General features: G+C 36.2%; 1 protein-coding gene and 1 long non-coding RNA gene across 5 annotated transcripts; one reads left to right on the forward strand and one right to left on the reverse strand.

Moving 5' to 3' along the window:
* Window positions 1–216: 216 nt before the first annotated feature.
* LOC101247405 (uncharacterized) lies at window positions 217–7,128 on the forward strand. Of its 3 annotated transcripts, XR_738766.4 has the most exons (6): window positions 217–3,772; window positions 3,879–3,980; window positions 4,220–4,421; window positions 4,730–4,795; window positions 5,472–5,612; window positions 6,411–7,128. It is a non-coding gene; the product is annotated as an uncharacterized lncRNA (long non-coding RNA). The 3 variants fall into 3 exon arrangements; XR_183321.5 differs by lacking the exon at window positions 3,879–3,980 and having other exon boundaries at window positions 309–3,772; XR_003244553.2 differs by lacking the exon at window positions 3,879–3,980 and having other exon boundaries at window positions 311–3,116.
* Window positions 7,129–8,602: 1,474 nt separating this feature from the next.
* LOC101247793 (uncharacterized) lies at window positions 8,603–18,201 on the reverse strand. 2 transcript variants are annotated; one of them, XM_004251962.5, is made up of 7 exons: window positions 17,974–18,201; window positions 17,620–17,762; window positions 14,858–15,664; window positions 14,636–14,773; window positions 9,583–9,677; window positions 9,094–9,162; window positions 8,603–8,937 (listed from the first exon to the last, which is right to left on the reverse strand). In XM_004251962.5, the coding sequence occupies exons 2-7, from the start codon at window positions 17,750–17,752 to the stop codon at window positions 8,794–8,796; spliced, it is 1,386 nt and encodes a 461-aa protein (XP_004252010.1). In that variant the 5' UTR covers window positions 17,753–17,762; window positions 17,974–18,201; the 3' UTR covers window positions 8,603–8,793. The 2 variants fall into 2 exon arrangements, with proteins under 2 accessions (XP_004252010.1, XP_004252009.1); XM_004251961.5 differs by having other exon boundaries at window positions 8,603–8,974.
* Window positions 18,202–20,282: the final 2,081 nt, after the last annotated feature.

The following is a 20,282-nucleotide window of genomic DNA, read 5'->3' on the forward strand; positions in this document are numbered from 1 at the left end:
AATGCTTTATTTGAGACAAGGATCTATTAAAAATAATTTATCTACCTTCATAAGATAAAGGTAAATACATGTCACCCTTCGCCAATTCCACTCGTAGGATACATTCGGTATGTTGTGGATTGTTTTTTTGTTAAACGGATAGTTATATATATATATATATACACACACACAAGTTAGGTCGAGTTTATGACCCCCCCCCCCCTCCCTCTTGACAGTGGGTGCACATCGATAGAGTTTTGGGCCACGTCCAGGCCCTAGATGATAGTATTAACAAAATAAAGTTCCCTAGCATAGATAGTTTCTATTTTGCTGTGAAGATAGAGGGAAGGCCAAAAACTTCTTGTTTCATTCCTTCCTTCACCAGCTTGTCAGCAAGGCCTATTCTGCTCCCTGAAGATGTACACCAGCCTTGGTGTACCCAATTTTTTCTGCATCAATTGTCTGCACTCAACTGCAAGTTAGTGTATTGCAAATGGTCATTTTCAATCATGTGGATGACATCAAATAATCAATGTTGATTACTAAGGGATTAGGTTATGATCCACTCCTAGTTGCAACTCTCTATTTCATGTTTGGAGCTTTGCCATCGTAGGGTTTGTATTAGGAGTGCATTCAATGAAGTCTAGCACCCAATGAACCGTGTTGTCCCGGGAAACCCCCACCAAGTCCTCCTAATCACGGGTTGTTCTTTACCGCCCAATCAATGTTGAACTTGAAGAATCTCTATCGGGGGGCTCCCACCTGACCTGAATGATAGTTTGATGTCGTTTAAGCATCTCTTTTTGGACAACCATTAGATGGTATACCATGGTTTGGCTGATGGTATTACCACATTTAATGTGGTATTTCTTCTTGTTGAAGAGATTGTTGTTCCTTGTAAACTAGATACTCCTCGATCAGAAAGGAATTAGAGTGCCCCGGTCAATTCTACTATTGAAAGGCTTATTCCAAATGTAATTCGGAAGAGGAATCTAGTTGTTGGTGCTCACATTCAAGGCCTGGATATTGTTGGTGTTATTTAAAATATTCTCCCAAAATTGAATTGAATTAGGGCACTCAAAGAAAATACAATTGTTATCTTCTTTCGGAGAGTTGCAGAAGTGGCTACTATGGTTAACGTTAAGACCTTTCTGATGGAGGGAGTGGCTAGTGGGGAGTCCACCATGGTAGAAAAGTCAAAAAAAGTTTTGGCTTTATTGTGAGCCTTGGTAGAGCAAATCTAGTCAAATTGCTTCCATTGATTTTGATTATTACCTAGTCTATGAAATGAGATGTGATTGTAGGCACTACCAGTTGAGAAGAGATGATCGCTGGCAAGTTCCAGATCAGAGTGTCATGTTGTGAGGTGTTCTAAGGAATGTGGTAGCATTTGATGGTGGCTTTGAGATATCATCAAGTTAAAAGAAAGGATGTCAAAAGTTCTCGATCCCATTTACAAAGATGCTGCTAATTTTGAGCTTTTCATCCTCGACCATAGACGATTTGACTAAGGACTTGGAGATGTGGAATCTAAGTATAATAAGCCAACCTTCTCACTCTTATGAACAACCAATGGTGCTTTTTTTGCATTCGCAGCATCCTTTTTGTGTGTTTTTCCAAGTTCTAGAGACTACTCTAATGTTATTAATGAGTTTGACATGCTTGTGGTTTTCGCTAGCCAAAACTCTGCTCTAAAGGTTGTTAGCCCCCAAGCCCCGTTGTTCCTAGTGATTGTGTCCCAGCCAAAAAGGTGAATACTGGTTCCCCATCTGAAATCCCTTTGGATTTTGTTGATGGAGTAAGTGGTTCTAAAGGGGGTACTAATGTACTGCATAACATGAGAGAGGATGTTGTTGAGGGTTGCTTTGGCTAGGACGGTTCTGCACGTTAAGTTGAGGAACTTGATTTTTATCATGCTGACTTCTTGTTCATGTTATCAGTAATAATTAGGAAATCCCCATTGGTAGACCTTTTGTGAAAGATTGGGAAACCAAGGTATTTCCCAAAAAATCGTTAGGGCCAACGTTAAGGAGGCTAGAGCACATTGCAAAGTTTTCAATGGAGCAATTCTTTATAAAGATCACCTAAGATTTTTCAAGATTAATTTTTTGGCCAGAGAAGATGTTGAAGCTATTCAATGTATCAATGATGGTAATGCAGTTCCTCATGTCAGCTTAGAAAAATAAAGTAAAATCATCTACGAAAAACAGATGTGAGATCTTGGGCCCTGTAGTGGTGGTTTGATGGGAGTCTATTTCATGACATGGACCATTTGGTCGATATCTCTAGAAAACCTCTCCATCAGAGTATTAAGACATAGGGGAACATGGGATCGCCGTGTCGGATGCCGCTGGAAGGGTTGAAGTATTCAGTTTTCCCCCATTGACAAGGATGGAAATGGAGCTGGAGGTCACACAGCACATAATGAAGGAGGAAATATTAGTGGGAAAAATAATGAAATGGAGAGTATCTCTAATAAAAGACCGCTTTAACCTATCAAAGGCTTTTTCCAAACCAAATTTAAAATCATCTTGGGGTTCTTCCCTTTCATCTTTTTGAAGTGAGGGATATACTCCTAGACAATGATAGCATGATCGAAAGCTCTTCTAGAGGAAAGGAAGTTGGCTTGACTGGGGCCAATGATATTTTGAACTTTGAAGGTGCGGTTTCTTGTGATTCATAATGATTTTTTTCACTAATTTATAACTCAAATTACAATGACCAATGGGCCTGAAATTTTTAAGCATGGATGCATTTTGGCACTTGGTGATGAGTCAAAAAAGGGTGTTGTTCATGTCAGGAGAAATGAACGGTTATCTAATACCTTTTTACAGGAATATAATTAGTAGTTTTCTCCCCCGCTAGATCTCAATATTTCAGAGGCTTAAAAGATTTTGAGCAATGAGAATTTCCAGGTCTCTGATGAGAGAGTCCAGAAGGTCCTTGGCTTCGTAGTGGATGCAATTTACACGAGTCTGGTCCTCTAGGGGGCAATTTTCAGATTGGGAATGGGCAGTGGTATAGATCTTGGTGAAGCAGTTGATGATGTTGACTTTAATGTCCTTGTTATATAAGTACTTATTTCCCACATCATCTTGATACAGAATTTGTCCTTGCGTCTTCAGTTGAGGGTGGAGGTATGATAGAATCTAGTGTTTGCATCTTCGTCACTTAACTAGTTGATCCTAGGTTTGATTTTCCAGAATTCTTCCTCAGTTCTAGGAGGTTGTCATAGTCAAGGAGGAGTTCATTCTCGAGGTCTTGAAGGAGGTAGTGCTATGGTAGTTAGCAGAATTTTGGATGCCTTCAAGCTTGCTAGAATTTTTTTCACACTATTGAAGATGTTGCCAAAAGTTGATTTGTTCCAACTGGTAGTTTCCTTCCAGAAAATATCAATATATTGCCTAGGGTGTTGCTTATGTCAAAACATGCTTAACAATACCTTGAAAGGATGGGCGCCCACTGCCCACACCACATGGGTTCTATTCTAAAATGCTTGTTGGTAGCATTAACAACCTGATTTTGGAGGCTCACAAGCAACAGACAGTGTGGTCTGATAGCGGCAATTACACATTAGTCGTAAAAAATTCCTTTTAATTAAAAGTATTTTTGCTGTTTTACTTAATTGTTAAAAAACAAATTGACTTTCTCCTGGGTTGTGAATTGTGAGAACCACGTATCATCCGCTTCCCCTTTTTCTTCCACCACCATCCGAGCCACCGTGGCCACCGACAGAGGAGCCACCATAGACACCGCCAACGAAGCCACTGTAGATATCGCCATTGGAGCCACCGTAATTTCTCAAACCCTTTCTCGTGTCTAACTCCTTTTCCATTCTCGAATTTCTCCAATTTCTGGTTTTTAATGGTGATCTAAGATATAAAAGTTCCTGATTGTAGATCTAAGAGGTAGAGAAGTGTTGATTTCTAGTTTTGATAGATCTGTGGCATGATAATGGTGAAAGTTTTTCAAGTTTCCGCATACAAATCTACTGATCTAAGGTCTTATTCTTTGATTTTGTTCTTCAAATAGTAATTTGGAATTTCTTTCATATTGCATGTGAGTTTTGAATTTATGATCTCTGCTTATTTATGTTTTAAATTTATATAGATGATAGATGATTGGTTGGCTAGCTTCAGATTGAGGTGTAATTGATTGATTGATTGTAGTATGTGAACACTCACTTTAGTAATTTGCTTGTTGACCAAGTACTCTACTGTTTGTTTCGTTGAATTTTCAGGTGATGCATCGAGATTCCCTTTCAGATAACTTGGTTTTTGAGAGTAAATCAAAGAAAGGAAGCAATGCACTTCTTGCTCGAGCGTAGTCTCCTGGTTGGAGCAATGCTGATAAGGCACTCACTAGTCACTACTTTCTATAATGAACCATTGATTGGGTTTCTGTTACCGCGTTTACATTTTGGTGAAGTCAGTATTTGCGAGGTATTCCATAGTATTCATACTAAACAAATTCTCTGGGCTAATGAAGGAAACTATGCTCATGTCGATTGTCCAAGGCAGACTGATTATGTTACATTGTAGGGCTTGAGCAGAAAGATAACACTTTTTTGGTTGTTGCTTTCTAGTTTTTCAATTCTGCTATGCAGTTGCACTATTTCTATTACAGTTTGGGGTGATTAAGCTTCCTATGAACTTTCTCAAGTCTTAAAAGTGATTGCACCTGCGAGACTCTTAGATGTTTTGTGACGTTTCTTTAACTACTTGAACATATTGTTCCACTTTCTTTTCAGACATCTGCAGCTCAAAGCAAGTATCAACAACACATGTTTCGTTGAACCTCTAAACCTGATTCACAGGTACATTGTGTTTATTCTTAACTTGTACCTTATAAGACTAGAAATAGAGATTGGTTTATCTGATTTCTCCGTGTTCGTTGTTAACTTGTTATCTCATAAGACTAGACATAGAGATTGGTTGATCAGATTTCTCTTTGAGTGTTATAGTAGTTTCCTCACAAGTTTGATGAAATTCTTCAAAAATGATTGAACCTGCCACTTCTCTTTATTTGTTTCTGGGGTGAAGGCTGAAAAGTGAAAACTTACCTAAACTGTAGGAGAAGTTAGTTTATGTTTCACCATCTGTTCACGTAGGAGAAGTAAACTGTAGGTTTTGATAAATATTTAGTGATAGTGCATAGTTCAGTGATGAAATACAAATACTTAGCACTTAAGCTGTGATTTTGACCATTGAATATTTGTTTCTCATTTTTGTATAATGATTGTTTGGTTATGAAATATGTATATGAACTTTCAGAAATTTTATTGTTAATCTTAGTCTTCCAATCTACTTATTTTAGATTCTCCAGGAGTTAATGGATAGATGTGAAATAGAAAAGTTAGAGAATGACTCGGGCAGAGCAAAACACTAACACGTCAAAAAATAATGAATAATCAGTGGCTGCTTTAGAACTTCAGATATATGCTTGCTTCTATCTGAATCTTCTTCCATCTTAACTGTTTTTATGTTATCCAGTTACAGGAAATATCTTCCCTTTTGGAGATTTTTGGTTTACTAAGAAGGAACATTTTTTTTGGGTTCTCAAGTGAATGGTACAATCCTGCTCGCGAGTGATGTCGATCAATAGGGACTAGGAAGAATGAAATATTAAAGATGGTATGTTGGTTATTCAAGCTCTTTGAATGCCTTTGACGTTCCTATATTTGCAAGTTAATATGTACTTTTAGCTTTAAATACATGACATTAGTTAATCTTACTAGATAATTTTACAACTATTGGGATTAGACTTTCCCACTAGCATTAACAGTTAAAAAATATGAAACTTTGTGTGGCTCTCTCTGTTATCACTATAGAAAATGACAGAGAACTATGGCTTTCAACTTAAATAGTTTCAATTTTAACAAATATGTAGTTGACAATCGGGATTGTGTAATTTACACTTGGATAAACCAATGGATATACTCTATTATGTATCTGAATGATCGGTGAAATTGCACAGGCCCATGTTCTCTTCCTGCTTAATGATTGGCTCTTTCTTCAATCTATTATGTATCATGATGAATTTGCAGTTAAAAAATACTCTTATTTTTTCAATCTATATACAACTATAAGCCAATGTATGCAACATTGGTCTTAACCTATAAGTTCTTGAAAGCCTTTGTTTTTTTGTCATCTTGCAATAATTTTTTTTTTATATTCATTCATCTGTGTTATTGCCTACATATGGGGTATTGGTGAGAGTTGAATATTAATTTGATCAAATATTGTTATGAAATAACTTCATGTTCGAGCTGTTATTTGTTTTGGAGTGTGTAGCTTTTGTTTATGCTGAATTCAAGTACATCTTTTTCAATGTTGTGATTATGATTTCTGAGTATTGGGACTGTTGTTAACTGTTGTCTAAAAGTTTGTCCTTTCGTGCTTGGTCATTTCAATGATTTGTTGTTGATGCAGACACCATTTGGATATAAGAGAGGATGTTTTATTGATCAGAGTTGGAGTTACACTTCTAGGAGTTGGCTTAAAGAGTGGAATTGAGGTACTTCGGTCTATGTCTTCCTTATGTTCCGGTTCAATATTTGCAGATCATTTCTAGCAGACCAACCGGTGAACGTAAGGTCTCTGATCCAAATATACAAGATTGGGTTTCAATGGGAGGTTATGGAAAGCACGGTAATAGAGAAAACAGTAAGAAAACTCATGTTAAGTGAAGAACGCAAAGATGTGAAGAAAAAAGTAGCAGACATGCAGCATAGTATAGTTTCTGGTGTGCAGATTGATGGTATTTCACATAAGAATATGAAAGATTGTTAGACTTCATTTCTGCCATGCCATCATGGATCCCTCCACCAACACATGTTGCTGGGACAATCTTGAGTTTAAACCAATACCAAGCAAGTGTTGGAAGAATTACATATTTTTGTTGCCTGCTACCTTGGCAAGACAACTCCTCAATCACAAAAGGAAGAATAAAATCCTCCCGATATTACATATGATTGTGATCCAAGTTGTTATACTTTTACTGTCTCAACTTCTCGTTTCTTCATTCTTAAACACATTCTTTTTATTTGTTTTGATAACTTGAACACAATATTATAGGTAATTCATATTTTTACCACTAGAAGACAATAAAGTGGATGGTATTAAGTTTTTTATTGTTCTTTTAAAAGAATGATGGTGTTTGAGTTTTGTATTTCTTCGATTACTATTTTTGTATTGATTTCTCTCGTTATACATAAGTTAAAGGTGAATTCATGGTCAATTATAATCTTTATAATAATTTCAACTAAAATAGGTCTCATTTATTGGTAATTATAATTTATAAATGTGGAAGCTTTACTGGCAATAGTTATTGCTGCTAAAAATAATTACTTTTATCGGCAATATTATAGGTCTTTACCGACACTTTAAATAAATACCGCTAAAGGCTTTAGCGACATTGGATGCAATGGCAATAAATTAAATGTTGCTAAAAGTTTTTGTGGCAATAAATATTGCCGCTAAAAGGAAAATTAAATGCCACTTAAAAGTCTCTTTTGTTGTAGTGCAAGAACCTCAGGATATAGATTTATCTAAGGGATATTGGCCATGTGTCTTTCAAGTCTCTCTAAGATGAGGCCTTCTATATCTCTTGTTGGTTCAGGTGTATTCACAACCTTTATAACCTAGGTCCACCATCCCGCACTAATTAAGACAATTTCTAAACTGAGTTGTTCTAACATTATTGACTTGCAAGACTTCGTTGAAGTTACCACCAATGATCCATTTACTCTTGTGATTTTGGGCAATTTGGCACAACTCATCCCAAAGGTCAATTCTAGTATTCATGTCATGGCTGGCATAAGTAGCTGGGAAAAGCCAAGGTTTTTAGTTTGGAATTACCTCCACCATAACGCGGACTCCTTGAGGAGTGATAATAGGCTATCCAGCTTTACAATGTCCTTCCTCACGATTACAATGCCACTAGAGATGCCATTAGCAGCAGACTGGATATGAGTATTGAATTTCAGCTCCTCAATGAGATGTTTATGATCAGTCATTTTTGTTTCAAGTAGCACAACCATGGCAAGCTTGTGAACTTTGACATAGCATCACATTGTCACATAAACTTGGTGCTATTGGCTTCCCTCGCAATCCAAATGATGAAACTCATTAGAATGTGCTGAGTTGGTGGTTGATCCTGTAAGCTCTTCCCCTTTCCCACCTGGGCTGGCTCCATCACATCTCCCAATGGGTTGAAAATCATCACTGCTGCTGTTGCATCCTTTTCGTTCTTCAGATTCGAGGTACATTGGTCATTTGTCTGGCATTGAACTACTACGGTTGCGCTGGTAGCCAAGCATTGGCAAAATGTACAGTTATTGGACGCATTTTCCAAAACTTTCATACAGCAATATCACACGCTTGTATCCACATATTAAAATATCAGATTTACAAGTAAAAGAAAGCTATGGAATAAGATACTATCAATCACCCAACAAGTCTATCTGCTTTTCTTTCATTTACACAGTTTTACTATAACTCGATGTATAACAAAAAACATTAGTATACCATTAATCTTTGCATGCAGTATCCAACAGATTAGCAAAGATCTGTTATGGTGTTGCATGCAGTATGCAACACTAAATTATTATAGATAGAACTACTTGAGGTGGAACTGAGCAGTAGATTGAGTCCATAACATAGATTTAAAAAATACAATCTTTGATCAAGAGATAACGTAAATTTCAGGATACATTGTTTAAGTCGACACAATACATGCAGCTCCATAATTGCAAACAACACAACACCACGACCAAAAGAGTCATTAAAATACAAAGATGTTCAAGGCAAGTCCTTAGAGACCTAGTCCAACTGTACGACCGTCTCTTCGGCGAAGTCCAGCAGTGTATTGCTTCTCTAAGTCCATTTGAAGTTCCTTTTGCCTCTCTGCATCGTGGATGACAGGTTTGTTCTCCGTTGGCACGTCGCCTTTCACACCCTACAATTGGCCATAGGCACCAAGGCAACCTCAGACTCTAAAAGTGTGTTAGTACATACGAGGAAAACTTTACTGAGATGACGTTAATAGGACTCAACACTGATGGCAGCTATTACTTTTGACAATCTTAAGTAAATAAAAGGGAACGGAAATTACCATGAGTTTGTTGAACTTTTCTTGTCGATCGCGATCACCAAATAGTGATGTATCCCATCGATGAGTGGACTACATAATCGACCATCAATTGACCATATAAAGAGCAAGAGAGTGAATAACATTGAATATTTGATAAAGAGATATATATAACAAGCAAAAAAAAAGCATTTGTTGATGCAACAGCCAAAATCGAGTTGCTACAGCCTGTCAGCAAAATGGATCAAATAACACTTTTAAGAGATGTATCCCCTTGAAATGGAACTAATTTATCGAGATTATACACAAGCCGTAACTTATTTCATCGAGATTATACACAAGCTGTAACTTATTTCATATTGTTGCCCCCATAAGCTGACAAAGGTGATACGAAGTTTTATGGAGAGGTGAAGAAGGTGCAGCAGGTTGACATGCAGAGTGATAATATGGGAATAAGTTCCCACACCAGCAGGAACACAAAGAGAAGAGGACACATAGGTAGAGCAAAATTACCTCTTCAGAATTAGTGGTGGTTTTCTTGTTTCCCCACAGCAGCTTCTTCTTTTGGTCAGTAGTCATGATACCCGTTCCAATAAGGTTTCTATTAACTGTTATGTTGCAAAGGTTAAATCAATAAGATAATATGAATAGCCTTATAGCCTAATAGCCTAACGAATTACTGAGAAATATAATTGCAAGCATAAGAACTTTGTAATAGTTCCTGAATAAAGCACATATAGTCAAACAACCATCAGTATAGACCACTAAAGAAACATAAATAAATACTATACATAATATCTTATTGTACAGATGCTGCTTCCTATCTATGCCGCATGGTGCCTTGCAAGCCTCCAAGCGCTTAGCGCACTGGACGACCAAGTGGTCATGGCCGTGCCAAGTGAAAACTTGGCTGGTATCTATGTCGCCCCATTATTAGCTTGTGCCAAGCACTTGTTAGCCTACAATACCCACAGTAGTCAGCAGGCACGGTCCATCCATACCCTCCCGCAATCTGCACACTCACTTTAAAGATAAGCGTGTATTCTCTCCAAGAGCCACGGCCTTGCAATGAAGCCGAACAAATTGCTTGGAGTCATGATATAAGTAAGCTCATGTAAATATGGATTAATTTGGCTTCCAAGTTGCATCATGTTTTTCCAGCTTATTTATGTCATGTCATGTCATGTCTTGACTTCTAAGTTAAGATTTATAAAGCATATATATGGTGATTATAGTTGTCAAAGTTTCAGCCAACATTCAAGTCTCTGTACTGGTGCTCTACCCCTGGTGCCATATTTGGTGTTCTTGTAATTATAAAGGAGACTCATTGGATCTTTCTTTTGCATATTATGATCTTGATATTAGTTTCCATATACGGCACTAACAAGTCTATTGAGGGGGCTTTGCTTGGTGGAAGATAATCACGGAAGTCAACTTTGCCTTAGGTCACCCTTCCATGACATCTCAGAAACTCATCGTGTAATAATACACATGCAAACAGATCTTATAAGCGAAAGAACTGTCTCTTCGTACTTATGCTTTGACTAACAATATAAGGACACCGATACTCCCTCATCAATATTTGTAATGAACAATATATCATCCATGCCTCTAAAGTCTAACAAGTGGACAAAACAAGTGGTATATATGTTAGATGTTAGAAAGCTTTTTTACCCACAGTAGATACAAAAGCTTTTTTACCTAAAAACTTGTTCAAACAATTCAGATCCCTATAATAAGCATTTTTTAAAATAACCACTTCCGAAATCTCAAAAACTAGGCCAAACAGTCTTTAAAGTGAAGAAATTAGCAGGGATTCCAATCCTAAATGCAGAAAACTCTAGGGGAATGACATGATAGATGATGATGTAACATATAGAACAAAAACAAGATCATTGAGATAGAGAAGAGATACCTACCAAAATTAAAGGCAAGTTTTATAGAACAGTTGCACAAACAATAATATTTTGTAGGAGCAAATGCTAGCTTTCGTTCATATCCATAAAATGAGTATCGTAGAAAAGGGGAGGTTAAGTGAATGTGCAATCAGTGTGTAAATAACACACCTAGAAGGGGAAAAATTACACACAGAGGTAAATGTAAATCACATGGAGAGAAATCACCTCCTGCAATCTCTAGAAATCCATCAACATTTAGAGAAGAACAGAACACATGAGACACGGGATTCATACAAGAGATACAAGCTAATTGGAACTAACATTTACACACTATTGATATACTTCCACTACAACAACATACCCAGTGTAATCTCACAAGTGGGGTCTGGGGAGTGGGGAGGGTGGAGTATACACAGAGCTAAGCCCTACCTCTTGAACATAGAGAGAAGATTTCGGAAAGACCCTTGGCGCAAGTGCGACAAATCAAAGTTGTTATGAATATTGAAATATCGCAGTGAAGAAAACATGTCAATTATAAGGATGAAGAGCATGCACAAAAAGACCACTAACAACATCGAAATAATGTGATAACTGAAACACAGTAGACGAGATGGTAACAGATGTCAAAATACTACGACAGACATGGTGCTACCAGACTCTAAGCCTAACTTATAAAGACTCCTACTTTTGTCATAAAAGATAAATTACGGAGTAATGAAATTGAATTGGCACTATTGAAGCAAAATCGATTTGCAAGACTAGTATAACTGACCAAACTGGCTTTGGATTCAGGCCTAACTTGTTCATTTATTTACATTCTGGTAGCAGGAGATAAGGTGTCTTTCATGACTAACAATAGGGCGTCACACCCTATTTGTGTAGCATTTGCCACTCATTAATGTTTTAGCTCAACTCTCCCTCATAAGAACTTGTAACTCCGAGGTTAATTATCCATTCCCTTGTGGGTTTATTGGTGTCACTTGACCCAATAAACACTAATGTCTTTTGGGTCCCAAAACTCGAATACGAGCACTTTCTTGTCATCAGCAATTTATGTGAGTCTCACCTCGTGGTAGTTAATTCTCAAACATATCTTTTTTTGAAGCTGAAGATTTAGAAATAATTCTCAAACACATCATGGTTCTTTGAAACCAATCTGGTGCTCGGAGGTAGTTTTTAAGTGGTCTAGGTACAAACAACCAATTCAGATTCAAGCCGGCGCGGAAGCCATTCATCTTCTAAGGAGATTTGGAGCAATATAGGGATAAAGTGAAGGGATAGGAAGAGAGACTTACATATGATGTTGATTGATCTAAAACGACATACAAGAAAGTTCCTAGGGAGGTTTTAGGAGGATGCTTGGAGTCTAAAAGTGTACATATGACATGCAATAGCAATCAAGGACATATACAATGGAAGTAAAACTTGAGTGAGAGCAGCAGGAGAAGACTAGAACAATTTTCAAGACAAGATAGGGGATGCACCAAGGATCAACTCTTAGCCCGTTTATATTCATTTGCCTTGGTGACGGATGAATTGTCATGACATATTCAACGGGAGGTCAAGGTACCATGTTGTATATTATTTGCAAATGACATAGTATTATTGACGAGACAAACAACAGAGTGAACGATACATGGGAGGTTTGGAGACAGACACTACAGTCTAAGGGTTTCGGGTTGAGTGAGACTTAGACAATACTTAGAAGTCATTTTTTGTGAGGTATAAGGTACAATAATCCAAGGGATAAAATGCAGCACTATTTAATCCTATGTTTGGTTGGAGCTATTAGGCAATCTGGGATTTATCCCACCTTTTATACCTTAGTGATGGAATAAGTTATCTCATATAAATGGTGAAATAACTTATCCAAGGATAATTAATCCCGGCATAACTTGTTACAAATTAAACGACACCTTAGAGTGCAAGTTTTTGTGACACATTTCATGAGGCGAATGAGGAAATGAGTATTGATCCGCACGTCATCTTGAGACAGCTTCAAGTATCTTAGGTCAATAATCTAAGGTAACAAGAAGATATGTCACATGTTGTATTAGAGCAAAGTGGATGAAACAGAAGCTTGCATCAGATGCACTATGTGATAAAAATGTGCCACCGAGACTAAAAAAGGCAAGTTCTATAGAGTGATTGTTAGACCATCTATGTTGTATAAGGTAGAGTGTTGGCTAGTCAAGAATTCACACATTCAGAAGATGCATATAGTAAAGATGAGGATGCTTAGATGGATGTGTGCGTACACTGGGAGAGATAAGTTAGCAATGAAGATATACGGATTAAGGTGGAAGTAGCCTCTATAGTGGACAAGATGTGGGAAGTAGGCATATAGAGAGAGAAGGATCATAGATGTCCCGACATGAAGATGCAAGAGGCTAACAATGATAGGTCTAAGGAGAAGTAGAGGTGATTAGGCATGTCAAAGCACATCTTCAGCTCATGGAAGACATCACCCTAGATAGGAAAGCATGGAGGTCGATGTTTAAGGTAAAGGTTTAGTAGGTAATGAGGCAATTTCTCTCCTTCGACCGGGAGAGCATAGTTCTAGCTTACAGCACATGGTCTTCTCCCTCTTCTACTTATCAATGCCTTCTTATTTTTCAAATTGTACTACTAATGTTGTTTCTTTTACTCAAGGTTATCTTTACTATTTTAGTTGTCGTTACTTCTCTTTTCTACAATATTTTCACCATAACTTTTACTCTTGCATTAGTCAAACTATTTTTGGAACACTTCTTAGCCAAGGGTCTATCAGAAACCACCTCTCTATTTACACACAAGGTAGAGTAATGTCAGCATAGAACCTACCCTCCACAAACCTCATTGTGGGATCACATTTGGTATGTTATTGTTGTCGGTGTGGCAGGAGATAAGCTTAAGAGATTGCCTTTTGGATTAAGAAACATTGCATTTATCACCCCCAAATAAATAATATCAAATTTTTCCATGCAAAAAAGAACTCAAAAGATATAAAAAGTAACATCACAATGTTGTTATTCTTTAGAAACCTTAAAATTAAGCTAGAGCCATCAATATAAAAGTAAATGAGTATCTAAAGAGGGGAAAGGGGGGGAGGTGCTTAGGGTGTTGATGCTCCAAGCCATGTTGAAGTACTAGTAAAACAATTTAAAGTTCTATGATTTGAGAGATGATGGTATTTTGAACATATAGTAAAGATTGGTGTTTGGAGAAAAAAACAAGCTAATATAGGTCCAGTGTGTTTCAGGTTTCTGTAAAAAGCTTATAACCTAGTTTCAGTTGATGGAAATAAAACAAGAGCAGAAGTCAAATAGGAGGTATTGACTTCCAGAAACAAAATATTCTGATGTCCCATTAAATGCAAGGAACATTTTAAGAATTTATCCAAAACGAAATCAGTGCTGTGGTCAGAGAACAATTTCAAGAACTTATCCAAAACGAAATCAGTGCTGTGGTCAGAGAACAATTTTGACTTCCAGAAACCACACCAAAGTGCTGCCTGAAAACCAAACAATCTAAAGGTAGGTTTCTAAAAGAACTCACACATGTTTCCAGAATTTTTCATCAAATTATAATCCAAACATAACTTAATCCCAAATTTATTTCCTAGAACTTCTCCTACAAAATATTTTTTTCCGGGAAAAAGAAAAAGAAAATAAAAGAAGATTATTTACCTAATTCAGCAGCCTTCATTGCAGCAATCTTTGCAGCATCTATATCAGAGTCTTTCACGCCCTGCTCCAAAGACAACTCACCGTTTAGATCTTGACCTTGTTTTGAATTCGAAGAGAATTTTCCATCAGCTGCATTTGCTGGATTCAAGGATGAAAAATAAAGACAGTGCAACTAAAAACATAATAATAGTAGTCAAGGAAGAAGAAAAAGGTGGTTAATACCATCTTTTCCCTGCGCAGAACTCTCATCCATGCCTGAAAATTTTGACTTCTTAGATGGAGACGACACACGCCCTTTACTAGAAGCAACATTTCTGTCTGCAAATATCTTCTCTCGGTCCTCATAGTTCTTCCTTTCCTCTTTGGTGTATTTCTTACCATCCAACTCCATAGCATCAACCTGTGGTTCTTTTCTTGAATTTGACTCATTTCTGTTGCTTCTAGACTCCTCATAAGCAGGTGAACGATCACTCTTGTGATCGCTCGAACGGTTCCCTTTCTCATCTCGACTGTCTCTATACTCCTTATACCTGTCACTCTCCCTGGATCTATTATCGTCAATGCTAGAGCTATTATAACGTCTACCTGATCCTACTCTGTCAAATGATAAATCTTTATCTTTGAACGATGAAGCTTCTCTCTCCTGATTCTTGCTTCTATGTGCTGAATCCCCGTACCTATCTCGGTAGTGTTTGTCAGTGTCACGTGGGGAGTGTCTTGATCTATGATCATTATCACGCCTGGAGTTATTGCCATAATTGTCCACTCTTGAATCATGATGAGAATGAGAGCTTAGCTTTGAATATCCTTTATCATCATCATCAGTATGCCTGCCATATCTGGTATAATCATTTTGCTTATGGTAATTGCGGGAACTCCTAGAAGATTGTCGATCAGACTGCCTTTGAGATTCACCACTTCGATCTTGTCGGTTTCTACTGGAACCCCTATCTATATAATCATCCTTGTGTCGCCAATCATCCTTCCTTGATGGGATAGGACTAGAGCTCCTCTTGCGGGCAGGGCTCCCTACATTCACCGAAGATGGGATAGTTAAGAAGCAAACATCACATGTCAAGCTTTACCGAGATCTTTATCATCAGCACAAAGCTCTATTGAAAACTTTAATAGATGATAATCAAATTCACAAAGGCAGATTCAAAAATGATAACTAGATTGTGTCTATGAAGCACTAAAAGATAGCCTTATTACAGGGATTAAATTTATTAATTTGGAACTGGAGAAGCAAATTACTTCGAGGGTGTTCTGGTATGACATAAAATATTTCCACAAAAGATATTGTCTGAGATGAATGTTTTAACCGACAATATAGTCGGTGTTATATGGTGGGTTTTTATGAAAGGTCACACGGATGGTTTGCGGTTTAGATTTAACAGATATTTAAAGTGAAAATGTTGGGGATTTGGACCATAAGTCTTAACAGTTTGTATACATAATGGACTATTTCTCCCTGAGTGGTATATATAAATGACCAGATACTTTGACCCTCATACATTAAGGACCATTTGCCCATTTTCTCTGCTGGTTTTGTGACCTAATTTCGGACCCTAGTTGATCTTTTCTTAGCAACGACAAGGAAAAGTTAAGTACATGTATAAGCTGTAACTTGGAACTTTTTTGGGCATTTAAGTATGTGTGGATTTTACACTGGCACAATAGAACAGATATGAGGTTTTTGGTTTAAAAGGGTTGGGTTTAATATTCTCTATATTTTTGCTTAAAATCCACCTCAATATTTAAAATATAACACCAAATGACAATTGAAGTCACAAGTTTATCCTCAATATATTATGCTAAATTCAAATTGTTCTTCCTTCATATGAAGGATTGACCATCGTGAAATGTAGATCAACTAAATATCTATGTACGATTGTTAACATACATCTCGCATTCGTAGAAACTAGTAAATAATAAATAGAGAAGTCTAAATTGGCACAAATCAGAAACCAAAAAATTAAACTAATCCTAGTCACCTTCAGTGAACGCAAACAACCCAAATAATATTTTTTCTTCTCAGTTACATTATTAGCTCTTAGAATGCCATATCCTGAAAGGTGTCCAGTTTACTTGACTGGGAAAAAACACCTCTTGGCTAGTAAGGACTTACAATATGTTAATTATGAAGCAATTGCAAGACGAAGATAAAGGCTTACTAGATTATTATTTAGACAAGTGTATCATTATTTTTGTACCCAAAAATACAGAATTTCCAGAGTTTTGAAAATAGAATTATTATTTTGATGTTGGAGAGAAATGGGTTAGACAAGTGTATCATTATTTTTGTACCCAAAAATACAGAATTTCCAGAGTTTTGAAAATAGAATTATTATTTTGATGTTGGAGAGAAATGGGACAAAGAAGGAGCGTAATATGTACTCATCCTGATCCAAGGTGAAAAAGTAAGAAGCTATTAGAGTGCACATTCTGGCTTTTATATAGGAACTGCAATACTCCTAGACAATTCAATCATGAACATTAATTTCGATAGAACGTTTATCCAATAATCAACTACGCCTCAATCCCAATTAGATGAGGTCCGGTAAATTGTCCTCACTATTCATGTCCATTTCATTCCAATACAGTTGGATATATATTTGATATAATATATAAATTTTTATACCATCATGTCATCTTTACCTATTGTACTAGGTCACATGCCTTATTTTCACTATTGCAACCTCCTACTCTATTCAAGTTAAAGACCAGCAAACGCAAACAGGGAAGCTTTTGCTATAACCATTGTAAATTTGTACTTCAAAAAATGTGCGTGCACATGCAAGTATCTCACAAATTCAGAAAAAAGAAGCAACTGGGTGTTAACAAATCTACAAGATTGCCTTAAAATATCAAGTCAAGCCTAGAACTTCCACTTTCAGCTTCCAAAAGTAGGCACACATACACAAAGTAAAATTATTAATGACAAACGCAAAAAGCAGGTATTTTGTGTCAATTAAAGAACTAACCATCAGACGAGGATGATCCACCAACAGGAGTCCGACGCCTGTATTTCCTGTTAACAGCATCATTGGAGAGCTTACGGAAAGCCCCCTTTGAATCAATATTCTCTTGAGACGTATTTTTTCCATCTAAGTCCATAGTATTTAACCTGAACCCAATATAAAATCGAATTCACAATTTCAAACTGCCAACAAACCCATCTACTAGGAAACTCTCGGAACCCAAAAAAGAAATCGTTTGAAGAAACAAATCCATAACCAAATCCATAAAAACTAAGAAATGTAAAATTTAAAGAAAAAGGCAAGAAATCTGAAAATTTAGGGTTTGAAGAAATGAAGAAATAGATCAGAAGGGCAAACCTTCGATGCGAGCTATTAAGTTGCAGAAACTGATTAGCTATGTTTATCTTCTTCCTCTCGCTTCGTGCATCTTCTTGTGCTGTATGAGAGCTAGGGCTTTTTATTTTTGCGCCAATAAAGGGAAGAAGAACACATATCCTTTGTCAAGAGAGTTTTTTTTTTTTTTCTTTTCCGGCTAAAAACATCCACTCAACTATATCTCAAATTTAAGTTATATTTTAAAGTATCATTTTTAATATAAAATATCATTTAAATATATAAAAATGAACATTTTCATTTTTTATTGCATATTGTCAAAAAATTAATAAATCCTACAAAAATATGAGCAGTTCACGCGATTATCAACAAAAGTTGTCATGCATAATTTTATTACATGCTATAAGAAGTTTCTGAAATAAATATTAAAAATGTTACGCACTAATGTTTACTGAAACAAAAAAAATGTTTGGAAGGTGTGAGGATACATCATCTGCTCTTTTTCTCATTTAGTAACAGAAAGAAGATGAAGCTTAATTAACTTTACATTTTGCATATCCAAATTGTATATAGATCAATAATTTCGGGTCATCTGATGTTGAAGTGATCAGTATATTGATTATGTCTCGCATTGAGTGCCTCCAACAAATGTTGCTTCCAGCATATTCAATTGAGAAAAAACATATTTTGACTTATAATTTTTTCAATATCAAAATTACATGAAAAATAAATGAAAAAAAACTGTCAATTTGAAAGATTTTGCATAATGATAAATTCAATTATCGAAAAAGTTCACGATAGTATATTTGATGTAGCTAAGAATAATAATGACGAAGAGATGACTTGATTTTTGTGGGATCTTAGTTTTATGATAAATACAAGTAGAAGGATAAAAATTGTTCACTTTTAAATACTTGAAAAATGTTTCTGCTAAGAATTATACTTTAAGGATGTACTTTAAGTTTTTTGATGTAGTTGAAGGATGATTTTGGCCAAAAACACTTTAAAATGATAAAGCCCGAATTTTTATTTTCATTTTAAATATGGACTTTTCTATAAAAGAAAAATGAAAATAAAATAGGCTAAACTCGGGCTATGTTAATAAGGGTAGGTAGAAATCGAACCGACCGATAAACTGAATCGAAAAAATATTATTAGTTTATAAAAAAATAATCTAAATACACAACTTATTTACCATATTCCTTGAAATTCCCTATTGTTTGAAAATTTTACAAAAATCTTTACTATCGCCTATTTTTGGATACATCACTTTACGGGACATATCAGTTGGATAAATTAATTTACGTGATGTATCGAGGCGTGCAAGATGTATCATGACATCGTGTGATGTATTCGAAATTTGAGACGTAATATATAGAGATGTTGTGTGATGTATTCAAAATTGAGACGCGATATATCCAAACGTTGTGATGAATTGAGACGCAATACATTGGGAAGTTGTGTAATGTATCCGAAATTGAAATGTGATATATCAGGATATTGTGTGATGAGTGGATTAGGTAGCCTATGAGTTGGTTTTGCCTTCAGGTTTTTCAGTTATTCGCCCACTGTTTCATTTGTTCATGCTAAAGAAGTTCTGCAAGGATGGATAATATCTCATTCAGTGGAACTTCATGTTGTTTGTTGAGAGTTTGTCTTATGAGTGGAAGCCTGTGTCTATTCAAGATCGAGTGAAAGTTGAGATCCACAGTGATTTCATCTGGGAAAGTCTAGTGGATGATCATCCCATAGAGGAGGCCACTTGGGAGACTAAACCTCAAATGCATAACAAACATTCCCAACTTTTTATGGAATTAGGTATTCCTTCTATCCTTACATTCCTTTCCTTATGATGTTCTAGGATGAATCATATTCAATTGGTATTTGATTTAACGGCCTGTCCCATCATTACAATTATTTAGAACCATTGTACCCTTTTAATAGGCCCTCTCAGGTTAAAAGTTTGTAGCAATTGAAAAATAAAGTGAAGTTAAAAAATCTTCTAGTATTCCCCTATAACGAAGACCTTCTTTGCTATAACGAGATTGCTATATGAAAGAAGGATTTTCCATAACAAAGAAATTTTTTGCTATAGCATAAAATATAGCGACCATAGAACCACATTTTAAGTTTGTTCTCGCCAATACTTAGTCATAACATAAAACACTCGACCAAAGAATCGAGATGCGACTTTTCCATGAAATAAGACTTTTCTCTCTTGAGGTCAGTACTTCCATTTCATCTTTTCCATCCATAATTTCTTCCCAAAATCAAAGATACGTTCTTCATGAGACTTTACGGGTTGAACCTAGGGTTATTAAATTGACAGAACA

Source organism: Solanum lycopersicum, chromosome 12, assembly GCF_036512215.1.
Source record: "Solanum lycopersicum chromosome 12, SLM_r2.1".
In the NCBI taxonomy this organism is placed as follows: Eukaryota; Viridiplantae; Streptophyta; class Magnoliopsida; order Solanales; family Solanaceae; genus Solanum; species Solanum lycopersicum.